The 25,421-nt window shown below is 38.4% G+C and overlaps 1 protein-coding gene across 8 annotated transcripts in view; it reads right to left on the minus strand.

The window, feature by feature from the left end:
• The window catches only part of LOC131685969 (DNA-binding protein Ewg), a 28,578-nt gene extending 13,781 nt beyond the window's left edge, over positions 1 to 14,797 (minus strand). For 3 of the 8 annotated variants that reach the window (XR_009304899.1, XM_058970018.1, XM_058970017.1), the window contains exons 1-6: positions 14,638 to 14,796; positions 13,171 to 13,495; positions 12,595 to 13,020; positions 12,410 to 12,538; positions 12,006 to 12,266; positions 11,607 to 11,735 (exon numbers count right to left, since the gene is read on the minus strand). Coding sequence is in view for 7 of the 8 variants with exons in the window: in XM_058970018.1 (XP_058826001.1) it covers positions 11,607 to 11,735; positions 12,006 to 12,266; positions 12,410 to 12,538; positions 12,595 to 13,020; positions 13,171 to 13,464 (1,239 nt within the window). In the remaining variant the exon portion in view is untranslated. Of the gene's footprint in view, positions 1 to 11,606; positions 11,736 to 12,005; positions 12,267 to 12,409; positions 12,539 to 12,594; positions 13,021 to 13,170; positions 13,496 to 14,163; positions 14,476 to 14,637 lie in introns of those variants that run through there. The other 5 variants (XM_058970015.1, XM_058970011.1, XM_058970014.1 and 2 more) reach the window with 5 other exon arrangements.
• Positions 14,798 to 25,421: the final 10,624 nt, after the last annotated feature.

The following is a 25,421-nucleotide window of genomic DNA, read 5'->3' on the forward strand; positions in this document are numbered from 1 at the left end:
TTTTTCTCCATTTTTTGGCAACCAAGAATTTTTAATGAATTCAATTTTTTGAAACGCTGAAAAAATTATATTTTGTTGAGACCCACCTAAACAAGGATTATGCACAGAATATACAATTTTAGGAACTTTGTGGAATTTTAGAAAAATTATTGCGCTTAAGGTGTCGGACTTGCCCCGCGTTCCCCTAGTATTTGCCAGCAGATGAGTTTTTTTTTGGAAAGGGTCCACCGGCCAGAAATGTATCTCCCGCAGGCTTGTTATTTGTTCACACAATGTGCACAAAGAGCGAAATACACCACAAGAATACTGCGATGTGCAGAACGACCGCACAAAGAGAAACTTGAAAACGAAAAAGAGAAAGATCTGTGCATCAAGAGGTGGACAATTTCGTGTAGAGTTCACCTTGAAGAGCCACTTTTTTGTGCCTCCCCTCACTGACCAGCAGGTAGGAAGGCAAATCAAACTACAATTCAGATAAAGTTTGATCGGAAGAACGTTTTTTAAAATGTGGTTGCCTTCTCTGCTGCCGTGCGCGTGGGACCAACATTCACACTAAAGAGCCTCTTTATTTCTACTCTTTGAGGTGTGCAGCCATCGAGTAGAATGCACATATGGGAGCAGCAAACATCGGACTCGGAGTGAAGAGGTTTATTGTGAAAGAGAAGAGCGGTGGTTCGCATGAAAAATGCAAATAGCGTTTTTGAAGTAAGAGATCCCGATCAAAAAGACATATTTTCTGTTATTTTAACTACTAACGAGACCAGATTTATAACACAATTTACTACGAAAATTGAATTCTGTTATAATCTTGTCATTGCATTTGATCGGGATGGAGCAAAACAGCGCAAAAATCAACAAAATTTTGCAACCCATTCCAAGTGTACTGTACAGATGGACTTTTCAGTTTCCATCGTCGTCACTGGGATGAATCACCCTTGACAACCGCGCTCGCTTCCTGTTTGTCACCTATCAGTTACACTAGTCCGACTCTAAACACACCACAACGCTCGCGATCTCCGAATGCCGAAATCTAACAACTCACATAACACTTTCGATTCCGTTGTGGTGCTAACTGAAACATAGCTCAACAATATACTTATACTGAGCTGACTGATGAGTATGCAACATATCGTTGTGATCAAATTTCTTCCCCAAGCCGGCACAGCCGTGGTGGTGGTGGTGTTTTGATAGGTATAAAGTAAAGCAATTCCGGACTAGTTGACCAATTGGATCTCCTCGTACCTTTACAAACCGCAGTGCATCTATAAGACTTGGAACTGTACTTTCAGACCCTTTCGACATCTCATCGGGTGTACCTCAAGGGAGTCACCTTGGACCTCATCTCTTTGTGCTCTTTGTGAATGACATTTGCAGCGAATTGACATCGTGTAAGGTGATGTACACAGATGATTTGAAAATTTATCACATCATAACAACTCTGGTAGATTGTTGTGACTTCAGATGGACATCGATAGGCTCATCATCACACAAATACTCTCGCCAATTACTTTTCAGTATTTAGTGAGGGCTGCTCCAGTAGAATGAGTTTCGTCCATCAAGAACCTTGTTGTTATACTTGACTTATAAGCTACGTTTCATCGAACACTTCAACGAAGTAACTACTAAAGGCTATGCAGTACTAGGACTCATCAAACGAAACACCCGAGATTTCAACTACGTCTATTGGGGACGGGTATAGCGTTGTTGGTAGATCGATTGCCGTGTACGCAGCTCATTTGGGTTCAAGTCCTAACCCTGCACATAGGGTTAGAGAACATTAAAGTTAAAACCTCTATAATCAAAATAAAAATAAAAAAACGACGTCTATTGTCTAAAGGCATTGTACATCAGTCTAGTACGCAGTATTCTAGAATATGGAGCTATCGTTTGGGCCCTGTATCACACCGTGCACATTAATCGTATAGAACGTGTGCAAAAGAGCTTCGTTTGGTATGCACTTCGACGGCTTCTCTGGCGTAATCGATTTGAACCACCACCGATGAATTCCACGAAGGTCCGTCCGAAAATCTCTAAAATCGTGACCGACCATCTTAGATACCGAATACACCTGTAAAATTCAGCCGGCATGGAAGACTAAACATTTTCCACAGTCAATAAGATTATTTTGACTCAAGCGTTAATTTTTTTAAAAGGGCGTAAACGTTTCTACGTGCAATAATTTCAATTTTTTTGTTCGATTACACTATTTTATACAGTAAAACTACCTGAGAACGAGTTACAGGTAATGAATACTTCTGCACAAAAAAATATACGCTGAAAAAATGTGCCATTTTTCACAAAAACAAAAATTTGATAAAAATTAAAATTACAAAAAAAAATCCATTTTTTCTATTTTTTTTTATATTTTGTCAACAAAAATCTAAAGAGAATGGAAACATTTTGAATGTGGTTTCATGATGGAGAAATCAGCAAAAAAGTTTTTCTGACAATAACTTTATACATGTTTTTAAATTTCATACTAATTGACACACAAAACTGTAATTTTATTACATAATATAATTCATTTTAAATCAAAATGCATTTAACAAATATTTTCCAAAATGCGACAGTTTTCGAGACATTTGGAATTTTGCTCCAACAAAAACAATTAATTCATGTAATTATGTCCTTTTTAAAAGTTATTCGCGTTACCTCATCATAAATTATCAAAAGTCTAATGTTTATCGTTTTAAAGACATAAAAGAAGTTTTTTCAGTGTATTTGGATCATGGAGAAGCCTTCAATAAAAAAGTTTTCCTAACAACAACTTTTGACAATTTTTTATAATTCATACTATTTGCAGTCAAAAGTACAATTTTATTTTTGAATATGATTCTAAACGCCATTTTAAATGAAAATGATTATAACAAAAAATTTCTGAAATGATGTAGTTCTCGAGATATTGTAAATTTTGTTTTAGCAACACAATTATTTTGTTTTATTGCGACCTTTTCATAAGTTATTAGCGTTTCTCCATCGACAACAATTAGTTTTTCGTAAGGCCCATAACATTTCCTATAACTTTCCCATTGACATCAAGGCGATATTGTAAACCGATTGATTAGTATGAAATTTAAAAACATGTATAAAGTTATTAGAAAAACTTTTTTTCTGATAATTTCTCCATCATGAAATAGTAAGAATGTGTTTTTGTTTTTGTGAAAAATGACACAACATTTTTTTCAGTGTAAGTTTTTTCGTGCAGAAGTATTCATTCCTTGCAACTCGTTCTCAGATAGTTTTGCTGTATAAAATAGTGTTTTCGAACAAAAAAATGAAATTATTGCACGTAGAAACGTCTACGCCTTTTTGAAAAATTGCGCTTGTATTAGAATACTGCAATTACCAGCGAAAATCATGGAGATTCATAAACCGAACACATATGTAAAATTTCGTTCGAATCGACGATGGTTATATTTTGCGATCTGTCGGTTTCTCATGGAATCCCTCTTGAATTATATTTTGGTTATTGCTAGAAAAACTTTTTACCGATAAGTTCTCCATCATGCAATCACATTCAAAATGTTTCTTTTCTCTTTAGGTTTTTATTGATAAAATAGAAAAAATAAAAAAAAAGTTTTTTGTTGCAATTTAGATTTTTAACATAAATACATTCATTTCCTGTAACTCGTTCTCAGATTGTTTTGCAGTTTGCTGTATAAAATAGAGCAACCGAACAAAACATTTTGGAAATTATTGCACGTAGAAACATCTACGGCCTTTTAAAAAAAATGTGTTTGAGTCAAAATAATCTTATTAACTGTGGAAAATGTTAAGTCTTCCATTCCTGTGAAACCTGTAAAGTTTCATCGGAATATAAGATGGACGGTCCCGATTTTGGAGATTTTTGGACGGATCGCTCTTTGAGAAATATGTGCATCGGACAGTAATTGAATAATAATCATACAGAGAGTTTAACAGTTTTGTAACTATGTTGTATAATATTTCGAAATACATAATACATAATGACTAACAGCATGAATTCTCATAAAAGTTACATCATCTAGGCACCCATATATCTCAATGCGTGCATACACTGAACCATTAAATCTTTATTCGTTAAAATTTACTTATATTCAGATTCAAATGTCGGCCATTTCATTTTTTTTGAATTTTGAATTTTGAAAATCTGACATCAAAATCGAAATCGCTCCGAAAACCGTGGTTGTACCTTTGCAGGCCAAATAAAACCATTTTCGAATTTTGGCCAGGTTTATGGGGAAATTCGGTTCTGTTGAACGGTTTGATCAATTTTTATGATATCGATTTAAAATTAGTAGTAATTTCAAGCCCCAAAAAATGTAAAATTTTTTTTACTATTTTTTTTATCTATTTTTGGAACAGATTTTTTTTTTTACTTTTTTGGGTTCACATATAATTTGATATCAATATCATGGAAATCGACCAAGTGAACAGCCGTAATCCGGGACGCCAACTTAATAAACATGTTGACCAAACAATTCGGAATTAACTCAAATTAGGTTTTATTGCTATATTGTTTTTGTATTTCAATAGTACACTATTAAAAACAGACAAAAATGAATAGATCTCGGAAAACGTGAACATTCCCATACATCAGTCAATCTATCCCGGGCAGAGTCGTCAATAGGGAGCAGTTAAGCAACCAAATCAGATACGGGAAGCTATTTATAGAAGTACCACGTGTTCGTTTGCGTCAGTAGTTGCTCGATTTACGCACGAGCAGGACCTAGACAATAATGCTCGGACGATGCGATAAGTGGGAAACGGCAGTGATGGAATCTCTAACTTTGCATAGACGAACTCATTCGCGTATGCAAACTTTCAAATCGCACGGCACGATGAAGAGCACGCGATACACTTTGCGCAATTGTACACAGTAAATAAACGGGTGCGATAAGTTCAAGTATACACGATATACACGATGATTTGCAAAGTGTGTGGGTTCGGGTAATGAGACACCAAATGTTTTTAATGGTTGGTATGTACGTAGGGTAATGAGCCTATTGGCACATACGTTTTCGTTTTATACTTCGGATATACGTGATGTGTTTTTGGCACTAAGGCATCTGGCATGTTTCTGTATGTTTAAGCCACGGGCAAACTTAATTGGGTTTGCGCCTACTGAAATGCGGTGGTGTGTTGAAGATGTTAGTGGGTGAGCGGGGTTTTATGTTAGAGCAATTTTAGAATTGATTATTGTTTAAAAAAACTGAACTAAAGTGATTTTTAGTGGTCAACCAAAAAGTATAGCCATCTGATGAAGAGATAACATCGATTAGTTTTTATCCCAGATTTGCAAGCATTCGTATTTAATGTTGTTCAAAATCCTTAGGGCATATTAAGCAGCATAATATTTTATATAATATGTCCAAATCAAAACTGAAACGGAAACAATCACCTTGCGTATTGTTTTATTTTTTCTCTGTAGTACAATTCTAGATTCATAATTGTGACAGTTTTATAATATAAAACTGAGAAATTCAAAACTAGAACTTTACTATCAAGAAGGGATTTTTTACTATAACATGATAGTTTTCTAACATATTTTGTAAAAAAGAACACCCGGTTTGCAAATGCCGTGTCTAATAAACGTTTTATAAAAAAAATCATGGAAAATTTAATTTGAAAATGTTTTGTATTTCGTTACAAAACCAAACATTTAATTTTAGAGAGCATGGGCTTACCTCCAGTAGAACTCTGAGTGTATCGGTTATATTTCACTGAGTTGTCTATTTATTTCACTAAGTTGCTTATTTATTTTATTTTGATTATAGATAAGGTTAAGTAAAACACCTTAGGGTCACTCGCTTCTTTTGGGTTAGAGAAATCTCTTTAGGAAAAATCTCTTTGTGCGAGGTTGGGAATCGAACCCAGGTGAGATACGTACAAGGCAATCGATTTACCAACTTCGCTATGCCCGTCCCCAAAGTTGCTAATTTTATTAATTAATGCTAAGAAATAATCGATCAATTGAAATAATCGATTAGATTAAAAGCATAGCAGAGAGCATGGCGTTTTATTAGAATTTATAATTTTGTTATTATCGGAGAGTGAATAATAAATTATGTTTACAGGAAGAGTGTATAACAAATTGTAACATATGGCATCGGGGAGTAAGCTAGCATGTGCTGTAACCTGTTTTCACTGAAGACGCACGCTCTTGAAAAAGGTGTATTTTCAATGTCATTGTGGTTGTGTCCTGTAAAATAACCTTTTAACTTTTTTAATTGACGCCAGATCTCAACGTTCCATTTCTAAGACATACAAAATGTTGAAAGCTGCATTTCCAAATTCAAGTCACATCCCAACTAAAAAATTCTCATGCTCAAGAAAAGCGCTTTTTCGAGATTACATCAGATCTCGACCGCTCATGACGCTATAAGTTATTTAGCATAAAATCACGAATTTGATTTTTGAATATTCAAAGGGTCCTTGGTGTTTTTCGCAGGTGACAATTTTTGCACTTTTCCCGTTAATTATTTTTGAATAAGTTGAAATTTTGCGTACTTTTTCCGATGTTCTAATGCTTTTTCCAACTGAGTTCAAAATATGCATAGGGACTTTTTTCGGTGCACTATACTGCCCATGATCGCATATCAGTCCCATAAAGATAGGAAATCCCATAGAAAACGGGACAACTATGCGATCATGGGTAGTATAGTTGTATATCAAGACCAGTATATTGACGAGACAATTTGAGGAGCTGTGATCTGGTTGGTGCATTGTGGATTACGGTCCATATCATTAGATTTTAATTATGACACTCCGGTTATGTCCTACCCTTCTTTTTTCACATACGAAAAAAACGAAGATATTGCCGACAAATTTTTTTCCCATACATTGGTAGCATCAAGCCATATATCAAGTGAAGATAGCGGACCACATGTTTGCTTTACTATTCTCTGACGTGAACCGCAATAGTTCGTCGAGTTAAGCTAAAAGTTGCGATACAAATTACGTTATTGACGACTTTTACGAAGGATTATACTGCCGTTCTACGCATAATTGTCCCATGTTGCTTTTTGATCATTTTCACTTTTTTTCATCAAGCAGTCCTGTTTGATGTATATTTTCAGAAAACACATCCAAATCATACAGTTTGTTCGAAGACTTCGTGAAAAAATACCAAGTCTGTTTGTCCCATTGTTGATATTCTACGCATAATTGTCCCACTAACAAAAATCCCAAAAAAGTGCGCAATAAAAAAAGTAGGTAGCGTTTAATTAAGAAGTACATTACGCCAGATGTCGGGCACTGAATTTTTTTTGGAAACATACAGGTTCATTAAAAACGAGATGGCAATGGCAATATTAATCACAGCAGTGAGAACAATCCTGTAAAGCTCTTCATCACTATCGTCGCTTGCATAACATGGCGATCGCATCTAGGATAAGCGTTTGCCATCTTTGTTCAACACATTGGGTCAAATGGTAGGGTGACAATTGGGGCACTCGATTGGAGCTTTTGTTGCGAGCAAACACTAGTATTTCATCGTTTTTAGGCCATTTGTGTTATTAGATTGGTTCTTAAGAACGAAGCAAGGTTGTGGATGCCAAATTATATGCACTCCATCGAGTGTAGGCAGAGTAATTAATGATTTTGTGAGGTACCCTTCTAAATAGAGTAAAATTAGGTACTTTGCCCTATTTCCAATTTTGATGAAGAAAAAATCTCCCAAGTAACAGAAAAACTCACGACATACAGTTTCGTAAAAAATGAGTTATGAACATCGTTTACATAGATCGTTATGGGACTGATATGCGTAGAATTTTTCGGTTTTCGTTCGATTTCTCGGCATAACAGTCACACTTAACATTTTTCGTAAAAACTAACGGTAATTGGATCTCTATAATGAAAAACTAAACTGATTATATCGAAAAAGATTACTACGAAGGTAATTCTAGACAATAAAGCTTTATTTGTTACACCGTTTCCCTTCAGATTGCTAATAAAATTTTCATCTTCTTCGTTTTTCTCAGTTGCCAGTTTTGTAACATGGGGCAATAGCGCGTAGAACGGCAGTATACCGTCTACATGCCTGCTCACAAAATTCGAAATCGATAGTGTTGTCACCGATTCCAGTTAGTCTTGCGTGGATCTACTGAAGTACAGGATTGGCTGTTTCAAGGAACTCTTGTTCCGGTGCGCAGATTTTGAATGACAATCGCACTGAATGGGACAAAACTTGTGTCGGGTAGCCTTCCGAAGAATATGAAGCATTCCATCCCGCTCTTAGTTTTTTTTGTTTCGATTATAGAGGTTTTAACCTTAAGGTCATTCGCCTCTTCGGGTTAGAAAAGTCTCTTACGAAAAATTTCTAACTCTAAGTGCGGGGTCGGGACTCGAGCCTAGGTGCGCAGCGTACAAGGCAATCGATTTACCAACTACGATACGCCCACTCCCCGCTCTTAGTATTCTTTTGCAGAACTACTAAACAGATTTACCGCAGTTACAGCGACAAAACTATCACTTGGCTCAGGAGTGATCTCATTTACTGCTCTTGAAAATTATAGGCAGATGAGATTCTTGGTAAAGGCTTAATTTTTTCTCTTGATTGGTCGCTAGATATACCAGCTTAAGAAAGTTTTGACACAATGCCGAAGTAAACAGCACTTCGTCCTACAAGTTTTAGTTGAAACAAGGAGTTTCCAGCTTCAAGGAACACTAAAAATCTCATGTGACATTTCAACCAGAGAATAAACTTAGTGATTCGTTGATCACCGGCAACTTTGTGGTATAGTGGAATCCTGGCATCCAGGATTTTTCAATTCATGCGGTGCGGTATGGTCCTCTCGATGACAATTGGTCTAGTTTACTCAACGATCTCTGTTACAGCTTTATGGAGAAGGGCTACCGTACTGCCCATGACCACATATCTATCCCACTTGTGTGGTAGAGTCTCAGATGCGCGCTTCTTTTTCGGTCGATTTTCGCACAACAATTTAGTGTGACATTTTATGACTACCTTGATTTTTTTCATAGGACAGATCAAGTTATCAGCGCGCCCGAACCACGAACTGCGAACTGATCTTATTTTTTGTTTCGATTATAGAAGTCATTGGGGTCATTCGCATCGTTCTTGCGTTAGTCAAATATTGATTTAGCAAAATCTCTAACCCTATGTGCGGGGTTGGGATTTGAACCCAGCTGAGCTGCGTAGATTTACCAACTACGCTATGCCCGCCACGAACCGGCCTAGTCGCGTGCTTGTATTCGCTTCACAAGCTTCCACTGCCGTATCTCACCGTGTGGAAGCTTGTGGATGATGTTCTGGGGAAGCAGCGGATGTTCTAGGTACTGCTCGAGATTTGCTGCATACAGGTGTTCGCATAGCTGCTCCACAGCGTTTCCGAAAAGGATGCAGCTGGAAAGATTAACGGCTCTCGGTGACATGAGTTTGCAGACCTTCTCCCGATAACTCTACACTAATTGTTCTCTCCTGATGACTCTCGGAACGGATTGTGGTAGCATTGGTTATCCGTGCACACATTCTAGAGCCGAACACAAGGCTTTCCTGCAGCTGCACAAGATTTTCGACGTTGGAGTAGCCGTGGGATTCGTTGAAAGCTTGGTACGTGTCGAAAGATAGCAACCACGCTTCTGGTTATTATCGCTTTCCGAAGCAGTGTCGTCGCCACAAACTGTGCGCTCCATCTACTTGTTTTCTTGTTCGGCAGATTAAAAACGGCCGAATTTCGCAGTAGAGTTTACTGCTTGTTACACACTATTCTTGCAGTGATTGACTTCATCTCAAAGCTAGGGTTCTTTGGCGATTCAACTTTCTCAAATTTGAGCTCTTTGTTCCGACATGCCATCGTCTTCTCGAATGAGCCCTAGTTGGACTTCTTTCGCTTTACTACCCGTGACTCTCCCGTTTTCTGTGGGATTTCCTATCTTTATGGGATTAGTTTGCGACCATGGGCAGATTATCGGTTCCTGCTTCTTTTGCTTCAAAGGTGTTCCTCTCCTCCAACTTCTATTCACGCATCTTCTCAAGAATCATCCGTTTCTTCTACAACGCACGCTCCATCTGCATTCAACATAAGCAAAACTGTTCTACAGTATCCACACACGGCCGTTATGGGCCCAACAAAAAATACCTTTAAAAGGCCGACGAGGGCACCCCGGTACCCACAAATCGAAATGCTCATAACTATGGCTTCCTTTAACCGATTTGGACACTTTTAGATGTTTTGGATATAGAAAGTCGTCAACTTTTTGATTCTGAGAAATTGAATTGGATGAATGGATCTCGTTCTCGGTTATCCGGATTTTCAGGAGTAATGTTCCTGTACTGGGGTATGATTTGTAAATTTCAATATCCTATCAATATGAGTATCAAAAGTCTTCAAATTGTCTCGGAAGTCTGTTATTTATTGTTACGGGACCATATGACAATTTGACCTCGGTATGGCCACTCACGGCCCCCACCGGAACCTGTTCCGGAATGTCCGTTCCGGGGTTAAGTCCCGAAATGGTTCTAAAATCACGAGATACAGCCTACTGATGCAATTCCAAACATATTGATACCCATATTGCCAGCATTCCATTGAAATTCACAAATAGTATCCCAGCAGTGGAACATGCTACCGTAAATCCGGTTTTCCGGGAACCAAATGAAGCAACCCGATTCATTTTCACCGACTCTATAAGTCGATGAGTTTCTGAATCCAAAACACCCAAAAGTATGGAAATCGGTTGGAAATTGCCTTAGGTGTTGGTATTTCAGTTTTATGGGTACCCGGGTACCCTCGTCGGCCTGTTACGTAACAAAAAAAATCAGGAGCCCCTCCCCATGCACCCTAACTATATCAACAATATTATTAACCCAAAAGCTTGACTTAGTAAAGTTCTAAGATGTTGCAAAGGTACCGCGCCGGACAAATAACGGTTAAAATCAGCTGTTGATGTAAATAATCACCGCTTGGGGGGTTTTGCTGATGTTGACTGAACGCCCTTTTTTGTGTGGGACATCACGAAAGACTGGGGGTTTGCTCAGAAACACAAGTAGTAGTGTTTTTTTGGTTTTTGGAGCAAGCGTCAATCCGGTGCTAGCTTAGTTCTGTCACTAGGTTAGGGTCGGATTCTGATGGGACGAAATCGAAACGCAAATTCCATAACTAATTCATACAAGTTTGATACTAATCCCTGACAATCCTTGGTGTTTCCATGTTAAGTTTGAATGTGTGAAATTCTGTTTTTCAGGATTAGAACTCTGTATTATAATGTCTCTGCTACATTCAATATAACAATCACAAGGTGAATGAAGGGTTTTATGTCTGATCGCACGAGTACAAATAACGAACCGGTAGGACTTCAATCGAGACAGTGCCCGAAATAACGTCTCGTTAGCGGCGATTGATAATTGAAATTACGTGATATAACTAACATCGCCAACATCACATCAAAAACGAATGATTAACTCTTTACATCCCCATTTGAATATGCGAAGACTGCGCGCGTTGTGCACTGCGTGTATTTTTTGGTGCTCAAAAACAAACATTATGCTACGACAGAATTAGAAAACGAAATTTTACTGCACACCCCTTATTAGAAGAAATCAAGTGGTTTGAAAATCGGACGGATCTATACCATACTTTAAATGTAATATCAATATTACTCACCGTTGCGATTCCTTGTACTTGTGCGGTTGTTCCGTCTGGAAGTGTAATGATAGGATTGTTCGGATCCACCTGGATGATAGACATGGTTCCATCGGCGTTCTGAATTGTTTGCAGCACGGTGTGTGTATACTGTAAAACAAGACGAAACCGATATGTTAAATCGTTTAATCGCCACAATGTAATCCAAATCTGTATCATGCCAAAATCAAACTGCAATACCAAAATCACAAAAAATTTCAATCTACACAAAAGATAAAAATATAATAAATCAGGTCAAAACTGTTATAAACGGTTAGAAATTATAAAGCATTTCAAAAAAACACTCAACTATAGCAAATAAACCGACGAAACGGAAAGGCACAACATCAATAGTCTGTAGCAAAAGGGATTAGTACGAACATCCACATCGTTTAGCGCCATCGAGTCGAGGCAAACCTGCGCATTCAGGGTCTGCGTTGGCGAGGACTGCGTCTGAATCTGGATCGTCCCGTCCGATATCTCCTTGATGATTTGCGACTGCGGTATGCTGGTGGTTATCGTCCCGCTCGGCTGGTGCTGGATGACAATGTGCTGCTGGCCGGTGTTGCTGCTACTGGCAATCGAGTTGCCGCCGGTTGTGGTCGTGATTACGTTTGAGTTATGAATCTTTATTTGCTCAACCTGCACCAAGCGTGGTTTTGATAGTGATATAAATTAGCCCCAGTTTAGAATGATTTCGTTTGCCATTACCGCAGATACGGACAAAGGTTAGTACCGTGTGCCCCTACTGTGTTTGCTTGGTTAGAAATGGGAAGAATACTTACGTTAGAGTTAGCGGTGGCAATCGCATTAGCCTTCTCGTCTTCTTCACTGAAAGCTGGCAGCAGATCTTCTCGGCCGTGGTATTTGTAACAGTTGATCACTATCTTCCGAAGGGCGTGTGTCCAACTTATCTGTAGAAAGAGAATTATTTTTTCACTAACAAAAAGTGCTATTTTGAATCGCCCACTTTTTGCTTCTCCTCCTCAGTTCGAGCGTCCATGCGTACATTAGCCCACGGCAGTTCCTTCGGCCACCAGGCCGGACGCGTTGAATCCCTTCCCCAGCCGGGTTTACCTCGCCCGGTGGAATACTTGAGCATCAGGGGGATAAATGCTCGCAATTGGGCTTGCGTCATTTTCTCCACCGGCGTTGGGATTCCGTCTATGATCAGCGGGGGCAGTTCGAATAGTGACGGATCGTCCTGAACGCGTGGGGGAGCCTGTGCCGCTAGTGCTTCATCCAGCTTGTCCATCACATTCGTGCGTAGGTTCTTCAGCACATCTTCCAACGGTTTAGCGCCGAACACTTTGAAGATATTGTTCGGTTTGCCGGGGGTTGCCACCAGGACAACCGCTTGCTGACCGACGCGGGTTGCATACTCGAAGATGGTTTGCTAGGGAGAGGAAAAATACGGTAAGACATACTGAAAAACATATTCTATTTTGTTCCGATATTATTCAATGAGAATTCAGGTAATTTTCTAAAAGTCATGATTATGACAACTTTCCGACGAATAATTACAGAAAAGCTTAAAAACACTCACCCTCAGCTTTCGCAGTAACCGGTTCTGCTGCCGCTTCCGAATGGAAGGGTTCGTTTCGAACGAATGCGGACGCTTCTTCTTCTTGGAGGATGTGATTGCTGCAGCGGCAGCCACTCCGACTACTCCAGCGGCGACAAGCTGTGCCGTAACTTCGTTTTCCATTGCCACATTGATCAGGTTGGTTCCGTCATCATACGCACTGCCCGGGCTGCTGGGATCTCCGTCGTCGTCATCGTCGGACGCTCCGGTGATGTTATCGTCCTCGATAAGCTCCATTGCTTCCACCGAGTCCATGTTGACCCGTGCGTGTGTGCTCAGCGACTATCTGGAGAAGGGTGCAAAATGCGCTTGATTTTAGCTGCGTGATACAGTTAATATGCGCGACTCATATTAGACCCTTGCGCGTGCAGGGATATAAAGGATTTTATGTACATAAGCGCGGAAACGTTAGGGGAAACTCGCTTTGATGCGTTTGGTTCGGGAGCTGCACGCCAGAGCGAGCGATTTTCCCCCTTCAACAAAACAGGCGCTTGTACCTAAACAGGCACGAAAAAAAGTAAATTTATGCTTTATGTTTTGCTCGCCTGCTACGTTAGAGCGAGCAGGCAAGTGGCGAGTCTGGCTCTTTAAATTTCAACCTGTCTCTTTTGTGCGGCCATGCTTGCTCTATGTTTACCACACACGTTCATCCTCTTCCATAACCTCCTGCCAGGTTGGTGGGAGGCAACACGCGACCCTTTTTCCTGCATTGATTCAGCATGGAACTTGTTATCTGATGTGTTTTTTGGAACTAATTTGAATAAAAAATGCATATTTTCTTTAATGGAGAATACAATATTACAGATTTTTAGTATTTCGATAGAATTTTTGTAATATTTTGGCTCACTAACACATGCACACACGGTTGTCATCCGAAGGTGCTGTGCTTGAAAATTATGAAGTGAAAATTCTTGATCGGAACAGCAGCGTAGACAATAAGAACAAAAAACCTACTCATTCTATAATTGTTACAACTGGACCATATTGCTACGACCCGGAACAAGCTATTCTGCACATTTTCCGACACTTTTCAGCACTCAACACTGCCGAATTCCCTGCGAATAGGGGGCGGCAAAATCCCCCATCTTGGCGATCGAAAAAAAAGATTCGGCTGCCCATTTGTGGCCATCGTAATTTCCGCACTGGAGGAACTGACCACCCGCGACACCAAAACACTCGTTTGTTTACAAAAATTGCCCGCGTTCTGTACGGAATTTCACGGAGTCGGAGCGCGGCATCGAGAGCGATTGAGCGCATTATCAGAAAAATATGTCCCGAGTTTGCCCTTTTCCTACAAAACACAACATTATTGCTGAGCAAGCCCAGTTAAATTTTCGCGTTACGCACCTGCGTGAAGTTTACAAAAATAGAAACCATCCACCAACGATGCAGAATGACAACAATTTACCGATAATTACTATTACTTACCGATTCTTGAACAAATTCACTGTAAATTATGCTTTTTGTCGTAAAGACGAAAATTTTCACCTCCCGAGCACTCTTTGCGATGGCCGACGCCAGTATCGATTTTTCCAAGGTCTATTCGAACGGAGGGTGAAAATGTACGCTATGCTTCTGGTGTTTGCAAGGATAATCGCTGCGGGTGGGTAAGGGAGAAGAAAACTTGTGACGTCACAATTGCCGAATGTACATTTGTTACTTGTTTTCCTATTCAATTGGTTTAGATAACGATTCGGCATGGACAATTGGTTTAAAAGAGCGACGAATAATCGATTTTGAAATGCAAATCCTGTCACATTCAAGACATTTCAGCTTAATTTTGTTCTCTGACGTCACGTGAATTCAACCAGCTTGTGGGCCGTCTCCGTTATACTTACCTTGCACACATGGGAATCATGAATGAAGCGGAGCGCGTTCGCAGATGACTGACAGCCGTGCTGCTCTGTGTGTTGGTGCGATTCGGTGTTTGTGTTCATTCAAAGCTTGCATCCTGATCGATATGTCAACCATGTTGCATGAATGGTAGCAGTTTACGGTCTGCCGGACCAGAATGATTGTACCGGATTTGTACTAGCGATCCAGTTATAGATTTCCAATCAGATTCTGATGTTTTATGTTTCAAGGGATGCTCGAATGCAAGAAGGACTTTGTATCAGTGAACCGAGGTTTTCACTTTTCGAGCGAAACAAATAACCTTTTGGTATGTTTTAGTGTAGCTGTGAGCACGTTTTGCAATGGCGTTGGGAAAAATTTGCGCAACAAAACCCGAAGATTTTCAATATAGGAAAAATCAAGTGTCGATATGAGAATGTGGAGTCGTAAATCGACAGGCAAAATATTGTATCGTTTATATGAACTAGCAATGATAGTTTTCAATGTTCCCCACCATGACTAGTTGTTTGACCAAGTTTTAACCCTTTTATGTCCAACTTTTTCATTTAGGATATATTTGAAGTAATTTTTTTTTAAAAATATTTGCGGTCAACCGACAAAACTTGTTTTGGTCAAAATCAGGCAATTGCTTAATTTTAACCCACCGACGCTGAATTTTATCATGAAATAACAGGAAAAGAAAAGCAATCCTTTTCGAAGGTATGCAACTAGTCCAAAACAATAGAAAATATACGTCCATCTCGTTAAAGTTCAGGCACTCTACAAGTCCATTGCCTTGTGGCCAGTAAGGAGAAGAAATTATTTTTTTGAGCTCACTGGATTCTGTTAAGTAATTCCATCCATTGGAATATGTGAGTCGTTGGCACAGTTTTCGATGCATTTCCCTGAATATAAGCAAAGAAATGCTAATTTTGAGAAATTCAGCCACACTACTTCAGGATGTGTAAGATTGTTTTAGGGATGTGATAATCGTCACGAGAAAACCGAAACAAGTTTGCAAACACGTGATAGAAACTTCACTCACAATGTACCAGAGAGGACTGATTTGTTGATTTTAAATATTGCAGTTTCCGCCCGTCTGTTCGTGTGCGTGAGATGGAACGTTTTTAAGGTGAAAATGGAGCTTAAGCTTACAGAAGTCATCTTTATTCACTTTCATCATATACGATGCTCTGTACAGATATCGTTCAATAGTTTTACAGGGAAAGGAAGCTTTGTTGTGCTCAACTAATTGCAGCACATCGAACGATTATGCGGTCTGTTACGATAATCTTATCTTATTGCCACCTTCATTTCAAATTACGCATGGAACATGTAGAAACTTTTCCCTTGGTATTTTCAACAATGTAAATGTATTTTATCGGTGCCTACAATACCAAATACGACGTGTTTTTAGTTCTCAGATTACGTGATGTACATGCCCAAAGCAATTAAGCTTGTTCCAACTCGGTATTCGATGAAACATTACTCAAAATCCTACACTAATCTACTTTAACAAAATCCAACACATATTTTGTCTACCTTCTCATCTCGCCCAGAGCAGAAGCTGAAACCTGATTCGCTACAGTTATCAACCAAACAAGCAATCCATTCTTTCTACCACTTTGTTGTTTATCCACTGCACAAACAGCATGGTCTCGTTGCATTGGTTGTGAAATAACATCAGAGCCACAGAAGATAAACTTGCATCTAACACGGATGAACACACGGGAAGTGGAACAATTACTAAGGGTTATCATGGATCGTAACTTCGCGGAAGCGACCCATGTACAGCTACGTCACGTGATAACGTTTAGATGTTTTGGCGAGGTAGAACGTTTTGTTTTGAAAAACAACATGCACACGATATGGCAAACACAAAATTGGAGCCAAGACTCCCATATATCAAAAAACAACACGGAAAAGAAATTGTTCCCAAAATCGTGAATAAAGTACCATGAATACTGGAACAATCACGTTTTTACGTTATGAAAGCAGGACCATGAACAAAAATCATGTATTTTATAATTATGTTCAATTCCTCTTCAGTAACGCCCGCATAACGCTTTCATTTGAGAAAATTTCTTTTTATTTTGTGAACTTCAATCACGATATCATGTCATGATCAAATCGATTTTCTGTACATGAACTTGTTCTCAACTTTATGAACATTATTCATAAAACCAAAGGTTGACTCATGATGCTATTCCAAGGGGTGAGTCGCTTGGAACAATGTGCCATACACACTGCATCACCTACGATAACACGATATAAGATTACGATTCAAAGTAATACACGATCATTTCACTCGTTACCACAAAGTGTGGCACACTTCTGACAACTCAAAAACTGTCAACAAAGTGTAGTTAAATAATCACAGCAACCATTGCTTTTGTTTTACTGAACACTATGGCACATCGTGGCACATTGTAACACAAGCTACCACGCTGTTTGTTTGTGAACACAATTCAATTTGTGCTAAGCGACTCACCTTTTTGCTATTCATAGATTAAGGAACATTAGTTCACAAAATCAAAGCATTCTGGATATTTTTTCGTGAACTATTTCACTATTTTCAATTTTATTTTTATTCATGATTTCATTCAATCCTCGTGAACTAATTCATGATTCCTAATATATTAGTTACGATCTTATAATCGTGCTCATGCATTATTAGTTCATAATATCATGAAATATTTTTCATGATTCCTAGTATAATAGTCACGACTGGCCATGCATGCCCGTGAAATAAATCACAAAATAATAAAAATTTCATGCATGTATACGGGAACTCGTTCATGAATCCTAGTATAATAGTCACCAACTGCATTCATACCCGAGCAGAAGAAAATAACTTCAGAATACCAAATGCAGGTATACTGTACCCAATACTTGAACACCACAATAAGGTATTGAGGAGCCTTGCATAAGAGGTAAAATACCTGAAATAATAACAGAGACCTGTGCTACGAATAACTAGTTAATAATGAAACTAGTTATTATAATATCCGAATAATAACAAAACCTTTTCAACCTTCCAGTAACAAAATTCACTGTATGGAGGTATTCAATAAGGTATTGATTTGGTATTTGTGAAAATTACTGGAATACATGAATAATACTAAAATAAAGTATTATACCTCATTGAGGTATTAAGCAGGTATTGAAAAATGTTTCTTCAATACCTGCTTAGTACCTGAATGAGGTATTAATAATCAATTAATACCAGGTTTTGGTATGATACCAGAAAATAGTATGCTCGGGTTATTGGCCAGCTATTTTCTCCTGGTCGGGTACTCGTGATTGATTCACAAAATCATCAAATAGTAGGCATGTATTCGCGAACGGTGGTTCACGATTCCTAGTAAAATAGTTACGTCTGACCATTCGTGCTCGTCAAATAGTTTACAGATTCATGAAATATTACTCATAGATTCATGAACTAGTTCACGATTTGTAGTACATGATTGACGATCTATTTTGTGTGCTTGTAATATTTAGAATATATTCCTAATCATTTTCAATTTCATGCTACATGGTAATGAAATTTTCATGTGAAATCTTTCACAAAATTTTGGTATTATTCGTGGAATCGTTTTTGTTTTATGCGCTTTTTCATGAAATGCCCTGCTGCTTGCGACCAGTAATAGGTAGGAGCAATAGATATAAGAAAACTATTAGACCCTCGAACATCGTTATTCATTTGATAATGTTCAGTGTGATGTCTTGACAGAAAACGAAAACTACGTTGAGCACCACAAATACTGTTCGTGATATAGTTCACAGAATAAAACTGCTGATATCATGAACATTAGTCACATTACTCCACGTGTCACATTCGAAAGTGAGCTCTAGAATAAAATATTTCGATAACGCGTAAATTGAAATTACAAAATTCGTGACTAAGATCCTGATATCATGAACATAAAACCCACCAGTCTGACAGAAAAGTCCGATAGTAAACACATGAATAAAATATCACGGTGACTTGATGAGAAATCACAAAAATCGCGAATAAGCTCCTGAAATCATGAACATCGTTTGACTGTCGGCTGTGTATTCCCAAATTATGAACAAGAATCATAACAAAAACCCAACATGTCCAGGGAACAAAAACAGTAATCCAACCAAACATTCGAATGTAACGCCACGTATATATTCGTAGCGAACTAGTTTTTTTGGAAACACAAATAGATTCATGAAAACGAGGTTTATTATTCACAACTTCAGGAACTTGGTCACGATTTTCGTAAATCGTTCAGTTCACGAAATCGTTAATGAACGATTTTTTCCGTGTTCGAAATTTGCACAGCGCACTAAATTGAAGTTCATCAAAGCATCGATGCTGAAGTATAGAGAATTGGAATTCGTTAGGAATGACACTTGGAAAAACTTTTTTCTCGGGAATTTTCAACGGCGTCCGTGCTACCAAACTATTCCTTCTTATTTGAGTGTAGAAGCCGAGAATTATAATCCAACATTGTTGTTCACATATTCCAGTTCTGTAACTAGACGACCCACTACGGAGAACCATTCGCTAAACCAACAAAAGAAAACTTATCTACTCCAATCAACACTTACAACTGCTACTCCACAGACAGTCGGCCAATCAATAAAAGCTGTGCTTAAAATTTCGAAACTATCGACCACACCTAGCGAAGCAATGATTTTAACTGCACCCGGTACCTCTAAATCAACAGCCAATACCGCTAACAAAAAATCACGATCGTGACATGCAAGAAGCAGGTAGAAACATCTAACCGTAAGCACCCAGGCAACAGTGACGATAACGAGATGAACACAGAGAACATACATTCAGGTTCGCACAAATAAGTTTGTCGTGCTTTTTTACATTATAAAATCAAATTTTTTACCCGTTACTAATCATCTCAACTACAGGTATAATTATGTCGGCCATTCTGAAATCTCTATATGATCAGATGGCAATTCGGTCATACTCAAGTTCTAAACAAAATAGTGGAAGTAGTGCACCTGATAGACAAATCTCAATTATCTTTGAATAGACGTCTGTTCACTGTTACATAGACGTGTACGGCAGAGAAAGAAAATCTGTAGACCTCCAGACTGCATCAGATGGCTCGGCAAATGTGTCCCGTCGCTAAAAAGGATCTCAATATTCTAACTACGTAACCACGGCGTACAAGATTCGGGCACACAGTCTAGAACATCATCAGCCAAATCACAGACGGTTACTCAACCAGTAACATCTATTTGGGCAGCCACGAAAAATTCCTTCTGAGATATTTTCCCATTTTTTTAAATTCGATTAACTCCATTGTTCGCAAAATTTGCGACTGCTATAAATAAAACAAAAACGCATTTTCAGATAATCTTTCAAAAACGACGAGGAAAATGCAAGCTTATTTCAGACAGAGTTGTTAAGCGTTTCATCACATACGGGGAGGTTATTTGTACAGGTCCCGCGTATACGTTTTACATCAGCCGTCGCTCACGTGCCAAACGAGCAACATGTTGACTGTATTGTCCGGGATGTACAATAGACGCTATGGATGTTCGGTAACGTAGGCATTTGCACATACTCGCACCTAAGTGACTCAATCAAATACGGGTAGATTACAGGTCGTCAAACGGTGAGATAACATAGTTTTCACTAAAGGGATTGGAATGGAAAGGAGGCGCCATGTTCCGTTTGGAGTTTCAATTCAGCTGTAGAAGCTTATAGCTGAGTTTGGATTCATGACGGAGCATGTCGTTTCTTTGTTTTTTTTTTTTTTAATCTCTTTAGTTCTCACAAGTTTCCTATCTCATGCCTCCACGCGAGTCTAAGTTTATTGATGACATTTGGTCCTTAGACCGGCGACGACTGGGTGCTATCAGCCTTCTGCCGATAGTAGCCGAATGAGATGGTGCGAACAGATATAATCAAGGAAACAGTACCGTAAAAATGAATATCTGATCGGAAATCAGCCGCAACAAGACTTTAATCTGACTAGTATCGATGATCGCGGGTCAATACGTACTGAAAATTCGCCGTGTCTGTTTTTATTAATCTAATTTCAAGTTCCGTTATTGCTAACCAGCCCGTGTATCAATTCTTTGTATTTCTTTTCAATGGTCGTTATTATCGCTCGTATACGTGTATTTTACAAATTATCCGATACGTATTTATAACATCTCGCGCTATCATAACTCTCTGTCTGTATAACGTGTTATCATTCGGTAGATTTCAACCTAATAAATATATCGTAGAGAAGAAGTAGCGAATTCTGTCTAAATACCGTTTCAATAGATAGGCCCATTACGCAGATAAGATTAGCTTTTCTAGGCAATATTCCCACGGTTGGCTGTGTGGAGCTCAAATTGCTTTTGTTTAGTAAACATAGGATACTCTCGGTAGCCGGCTGCCCAGAGTTTAAAAAGAACCAAAAACTAAACAAGATCTTTTCTTTTTCGAGGTTACTTTTTAGTTACTCGAAGACTAACTAAACAACTACATAATAAAATATTCTTGGTCGCCAAATGGTGGGATAACAAAATTTTCACAAGTTTCCTATCTCATGCCTCCACGCGAGTCTAAGTCTATTGATGACATTTGGTCCTTAGACGGGCGACGACTGGGAGAGAAAACATTGCCGTAAAAATGAATAGTTGATCGGAAATTAGCCCCAATACAACCAATCTGACTAGTATCGATGATCACGTTGATGTTTGACACGAATGCCGCTACAGTGATAAAGTGTCAAAAATAAACAAAAAAAAAAAGGTGATCACGGGTCAATACGTATTGAAAATTCGCCGCGTCTGTTTTTATGAACCTAATTTCAAGCTCCGTTATTGCTAACAAGCCCGTGCATCAGGTTAACAATTCTTTATATTTCCCTTCAGTGTTCGTTATTATCGCTCGTATACTTGTATTCCAAAAACAATCCGATATGGAAAATAAGAAATATTTTCCATGATTTATAACATCTCGCGCTATCTTTGCCTGTATAATGTGTTATCACTCGTAACACGTAAGAAGTAACAAATTCCGTCTAAATACTGTTTCAATAAATAGTGATCCGGCCCATAACGCAGATAAGATTAGCTTACCTAGGCAATACTCCCATGGTCGGCTGTGTGGAGTTCAAATTGCTTTTGTTTAGGGAACATAGAATACTCTCGGTAGCCGGCTGTCCAGAGTTTAAAAAGAACCAAAAACTAAACAAGATCTTTTCTTTTTCGAGTCATCATGCACTCGAAGACTAACTAAACAACTACCTAATAAAATATTCTTTACAGGTCGCATCGCTTGCTTAGAGCGAATCCTAGACCTTATACCCTTCCAAACCACCAACTCCGCGATACCTATGGAAGAGTCTGATGAATCGTCGTCCTTCCGTTAAGTAAGTGGAGCATCAACACTTCCCGTCTACCTTATCCTTTATCCTTCCCCGTAAACGATGAAGATGGGGGCGGCCGGCAATGATGGCTATCATGTGTTGAGGTTTTAATATGGGTCGGATTGGTATAAATTCCTACTTACCACTTCCTAAGCAACTCTTATTAGATAATCAGCAGTCATACATGATGAAGTCAGTGTGCAATCCGCCAAAATCATCGACACAATGCAACGCAACGCAACGCAACGCAATCAAATACGGGTAGATTACAAATAAAGGTGCCGCGCTCCCCTTTCAATCATTCGTCGCCCGAACATCAAACGAGCAGCATCATGGCTATATTGTCCGGACGGTATAATCGTTCGTGTACATGCAAAGTTTCAAATCGCGTAGCGTAATGACTGATGAAGAGTGCACGATATACTTTGCACACAGCAAGAGTGTGGTAGATGTGGGTGTTGTGTTTTTTTAAAAATGTTTTCCACGGTGTGTAGGTAGGTATAGTCAGAGCTGCAAATTTTCGCCAGGTTGTTTTGAAATTGAAGGAAGAACAAATCTCAAATCATGCCCTACTATGTTCAATTCGCAGTTTTTCGTGAATATCTCTGTACTGGGATATTGACTAGATTTATCAAGCAAAACTATTCTGAACATACTTCTTACTGTTCATGTAAGCTTTAAAACACAAGATATGTCAACAGAGCAGATGACAACTTTGGTTGGTGAATGAAAAAGCATCAATTTGAAATGAAAACGTATGGTTTGGTTATGAAAAACCCGCCAACTTGAAAGTGAATGATTAAGGGAGGCTTTGAATTTGAATCATGGTTAGGTTTGATTGAGTTGAAAGTTGGCTTTTGAAAATGAAAATTTGCACCACTGGGAAGAGTAAAGAACCTATCGACACACATGTTCACCATGTGTGGTTTTTTTTATCTATAAGGCATCTGATAACTAGATTTGTGCTTACTGTAAGGCGGATGTTAGTTGGAGATTTTGATGGGCGAGGAGATTGAGTGATGCTAGAGCAGTTTCAGTTTGCTTCAAAAAATTGCGAAGCAAATCTATAGCGATTCTTGGTAGTCAACCCTAAAGTTATGTCATCTGGCCAAGATAAAGCACTGCTTGGTTTTTCATTGTTATCACAGGTTTGTGAGCATTATTTTATATCAATCAAATTTCTTAGGGTATATTCATCAGCGTAGTCTTTAATATGTGAGTTTAAAAGTGGAATTTAGACATAAACAATCATTTTTACGGACAGTTTTGATTCGAACTTTAAATCTGGTATGCGGTGCCGTAGTATTTGTTACTTCCTGATTGAAACACGTTTAGAGCTGTGTTTTGAATATATAAAGAGTATTCAGCACGCTCAGGTCCGATACATTGGGGAAAATAGTTTCGAGTCATGTAACGATCTAAGGACATGTTCTGAAATGGTTCAGTTATAGATTTATTGTTTTAAGAGTTCTCTAACATAAAACTTAAATTAGAACTTACTCTCCCCAGCAGCAGCTTGAGTGGGTGTTCTTTTTAGTTTGAAATTGGCGCCACGTCATGTCTTTAACATTATTGGAGCAACTTGGTTTTAGAATTTTGTTATACTAGTTTGTCTCTCGAATAAAAATATTGGAAGAGTTGTTCGGCTTCTGTAATGTTTGTTTGATTGTAGGTTTGTTTTATTATAGTTTGGGAAACAGTTTCAATTAAAGTTGTTGCGCCTAACGCATCAAAATTGTACGCTTAACGAAGAAGTAAGGTGTTTTCGAACATGTCGTTTCATTGAACCTGAAAATAGGAGAGACGCTCTTGAGTAGATTTTCATTGCTCAAGCTCTCTCTCTCTCTCTCTCTCTCTCTCTCTCTTTATTCCCTATCGAACATGAAAACAAGAAGTTGTCGTACACTGAACGTTCATTCAACTTATTGATTTAAGAATTCAACCAGTCACAACATTTCAGTCGCTCTTAGTCATTGCCTATTAATGTTTGTTCGCTGTATCGTCGTATCGTTTTCAATCTTACATGGGCATTTAATGGTAATCGTAAAAAGTAGCTATAATGCTGCTTCTGGTTGCAGGCTTAAGTTCATCTTAATCAACACTTAACATAAAAGTGAACATTGAAAGCAACCATCGATAGATACCTATATTGTTGATTGACTACTGTGTGATATTTCAGCAATTGGTATCTGCTTGAAATAAAACACAAAATTACGTTCTATTGCTCCTCCGTACGTTTTTGGATATCCGCAAATTTATTGATACACGAAGCCGTTTGTATTTTATATATTTACATGGTGTAAACAAAAAACAGTTTCAATGTAAGTCCAGAGTCGTCGGCTCTTTGGAACCATGGCATACCAGGCTGACGCTGACTTCTTGTGAACGACTCGTAACTTACGGTGATCCGTGAAAGAACATATTATGTTTGCCTATAACACTAGTTTACAAATTTTGGGTTAATTGCATGAAGTTAAGAAAAAAGGTGTTTTCTAAGTCAATTTTGGGTCGCTGAGCACGAAAATCATATTCATTTTCTTTTTTAAAGAACCGTTTTCGTGATTTTTAAAAAAAGGTGTTTTTGAGCACTTTTTGCAGTTTTTGGTCAATATCTCAGGAAAAAATCTTCCGATTACACAAACAACTCACCGTTCGAAAGGTATTGATGTACCCATTCCAAAAATGTATAACATGCTAGGATAAAATATTCATAATTTAGGGTTATACTATGGTTACATTACAGAGTTAAAACACGTTTTAATAATTAGCAACAAGAAAAATGTCATCAAGATAGCGTTAAAACACGTTTTAACTCGTAGTGTGAACGTAGTATTAAGAGCAACCAAAGTCAAAAAAAGTAGTGTTTTGTAAAATTACTAATTTTTAGTTGATTTTTCATAAAAAAATAAATCAGCGAAAAAAATCTTTTAAAATCGTATGTGACAGGCAAATTTCTCACGTGAATTTTAAGCCTAAGATCACGAAAATCCGACAAAAACTGGTGATATTATTAGG

Source organism: Topomyia yanbarensis, chromosome 2 (assembly GCF_030247195.1).
Source record: "Topomyia yanbarensis strain Yona2022 chromosome 2, ASM3024719v1, whole genome shotgun sequence".
In the NCBI taxonomy this organism is placed as follows: domain Eukaryota; kingdom Metazoa; phylum Arthropoda; class Insecta; order Diptera; family Culicidae; genus Topomyia; species Topomyia yanbarensis.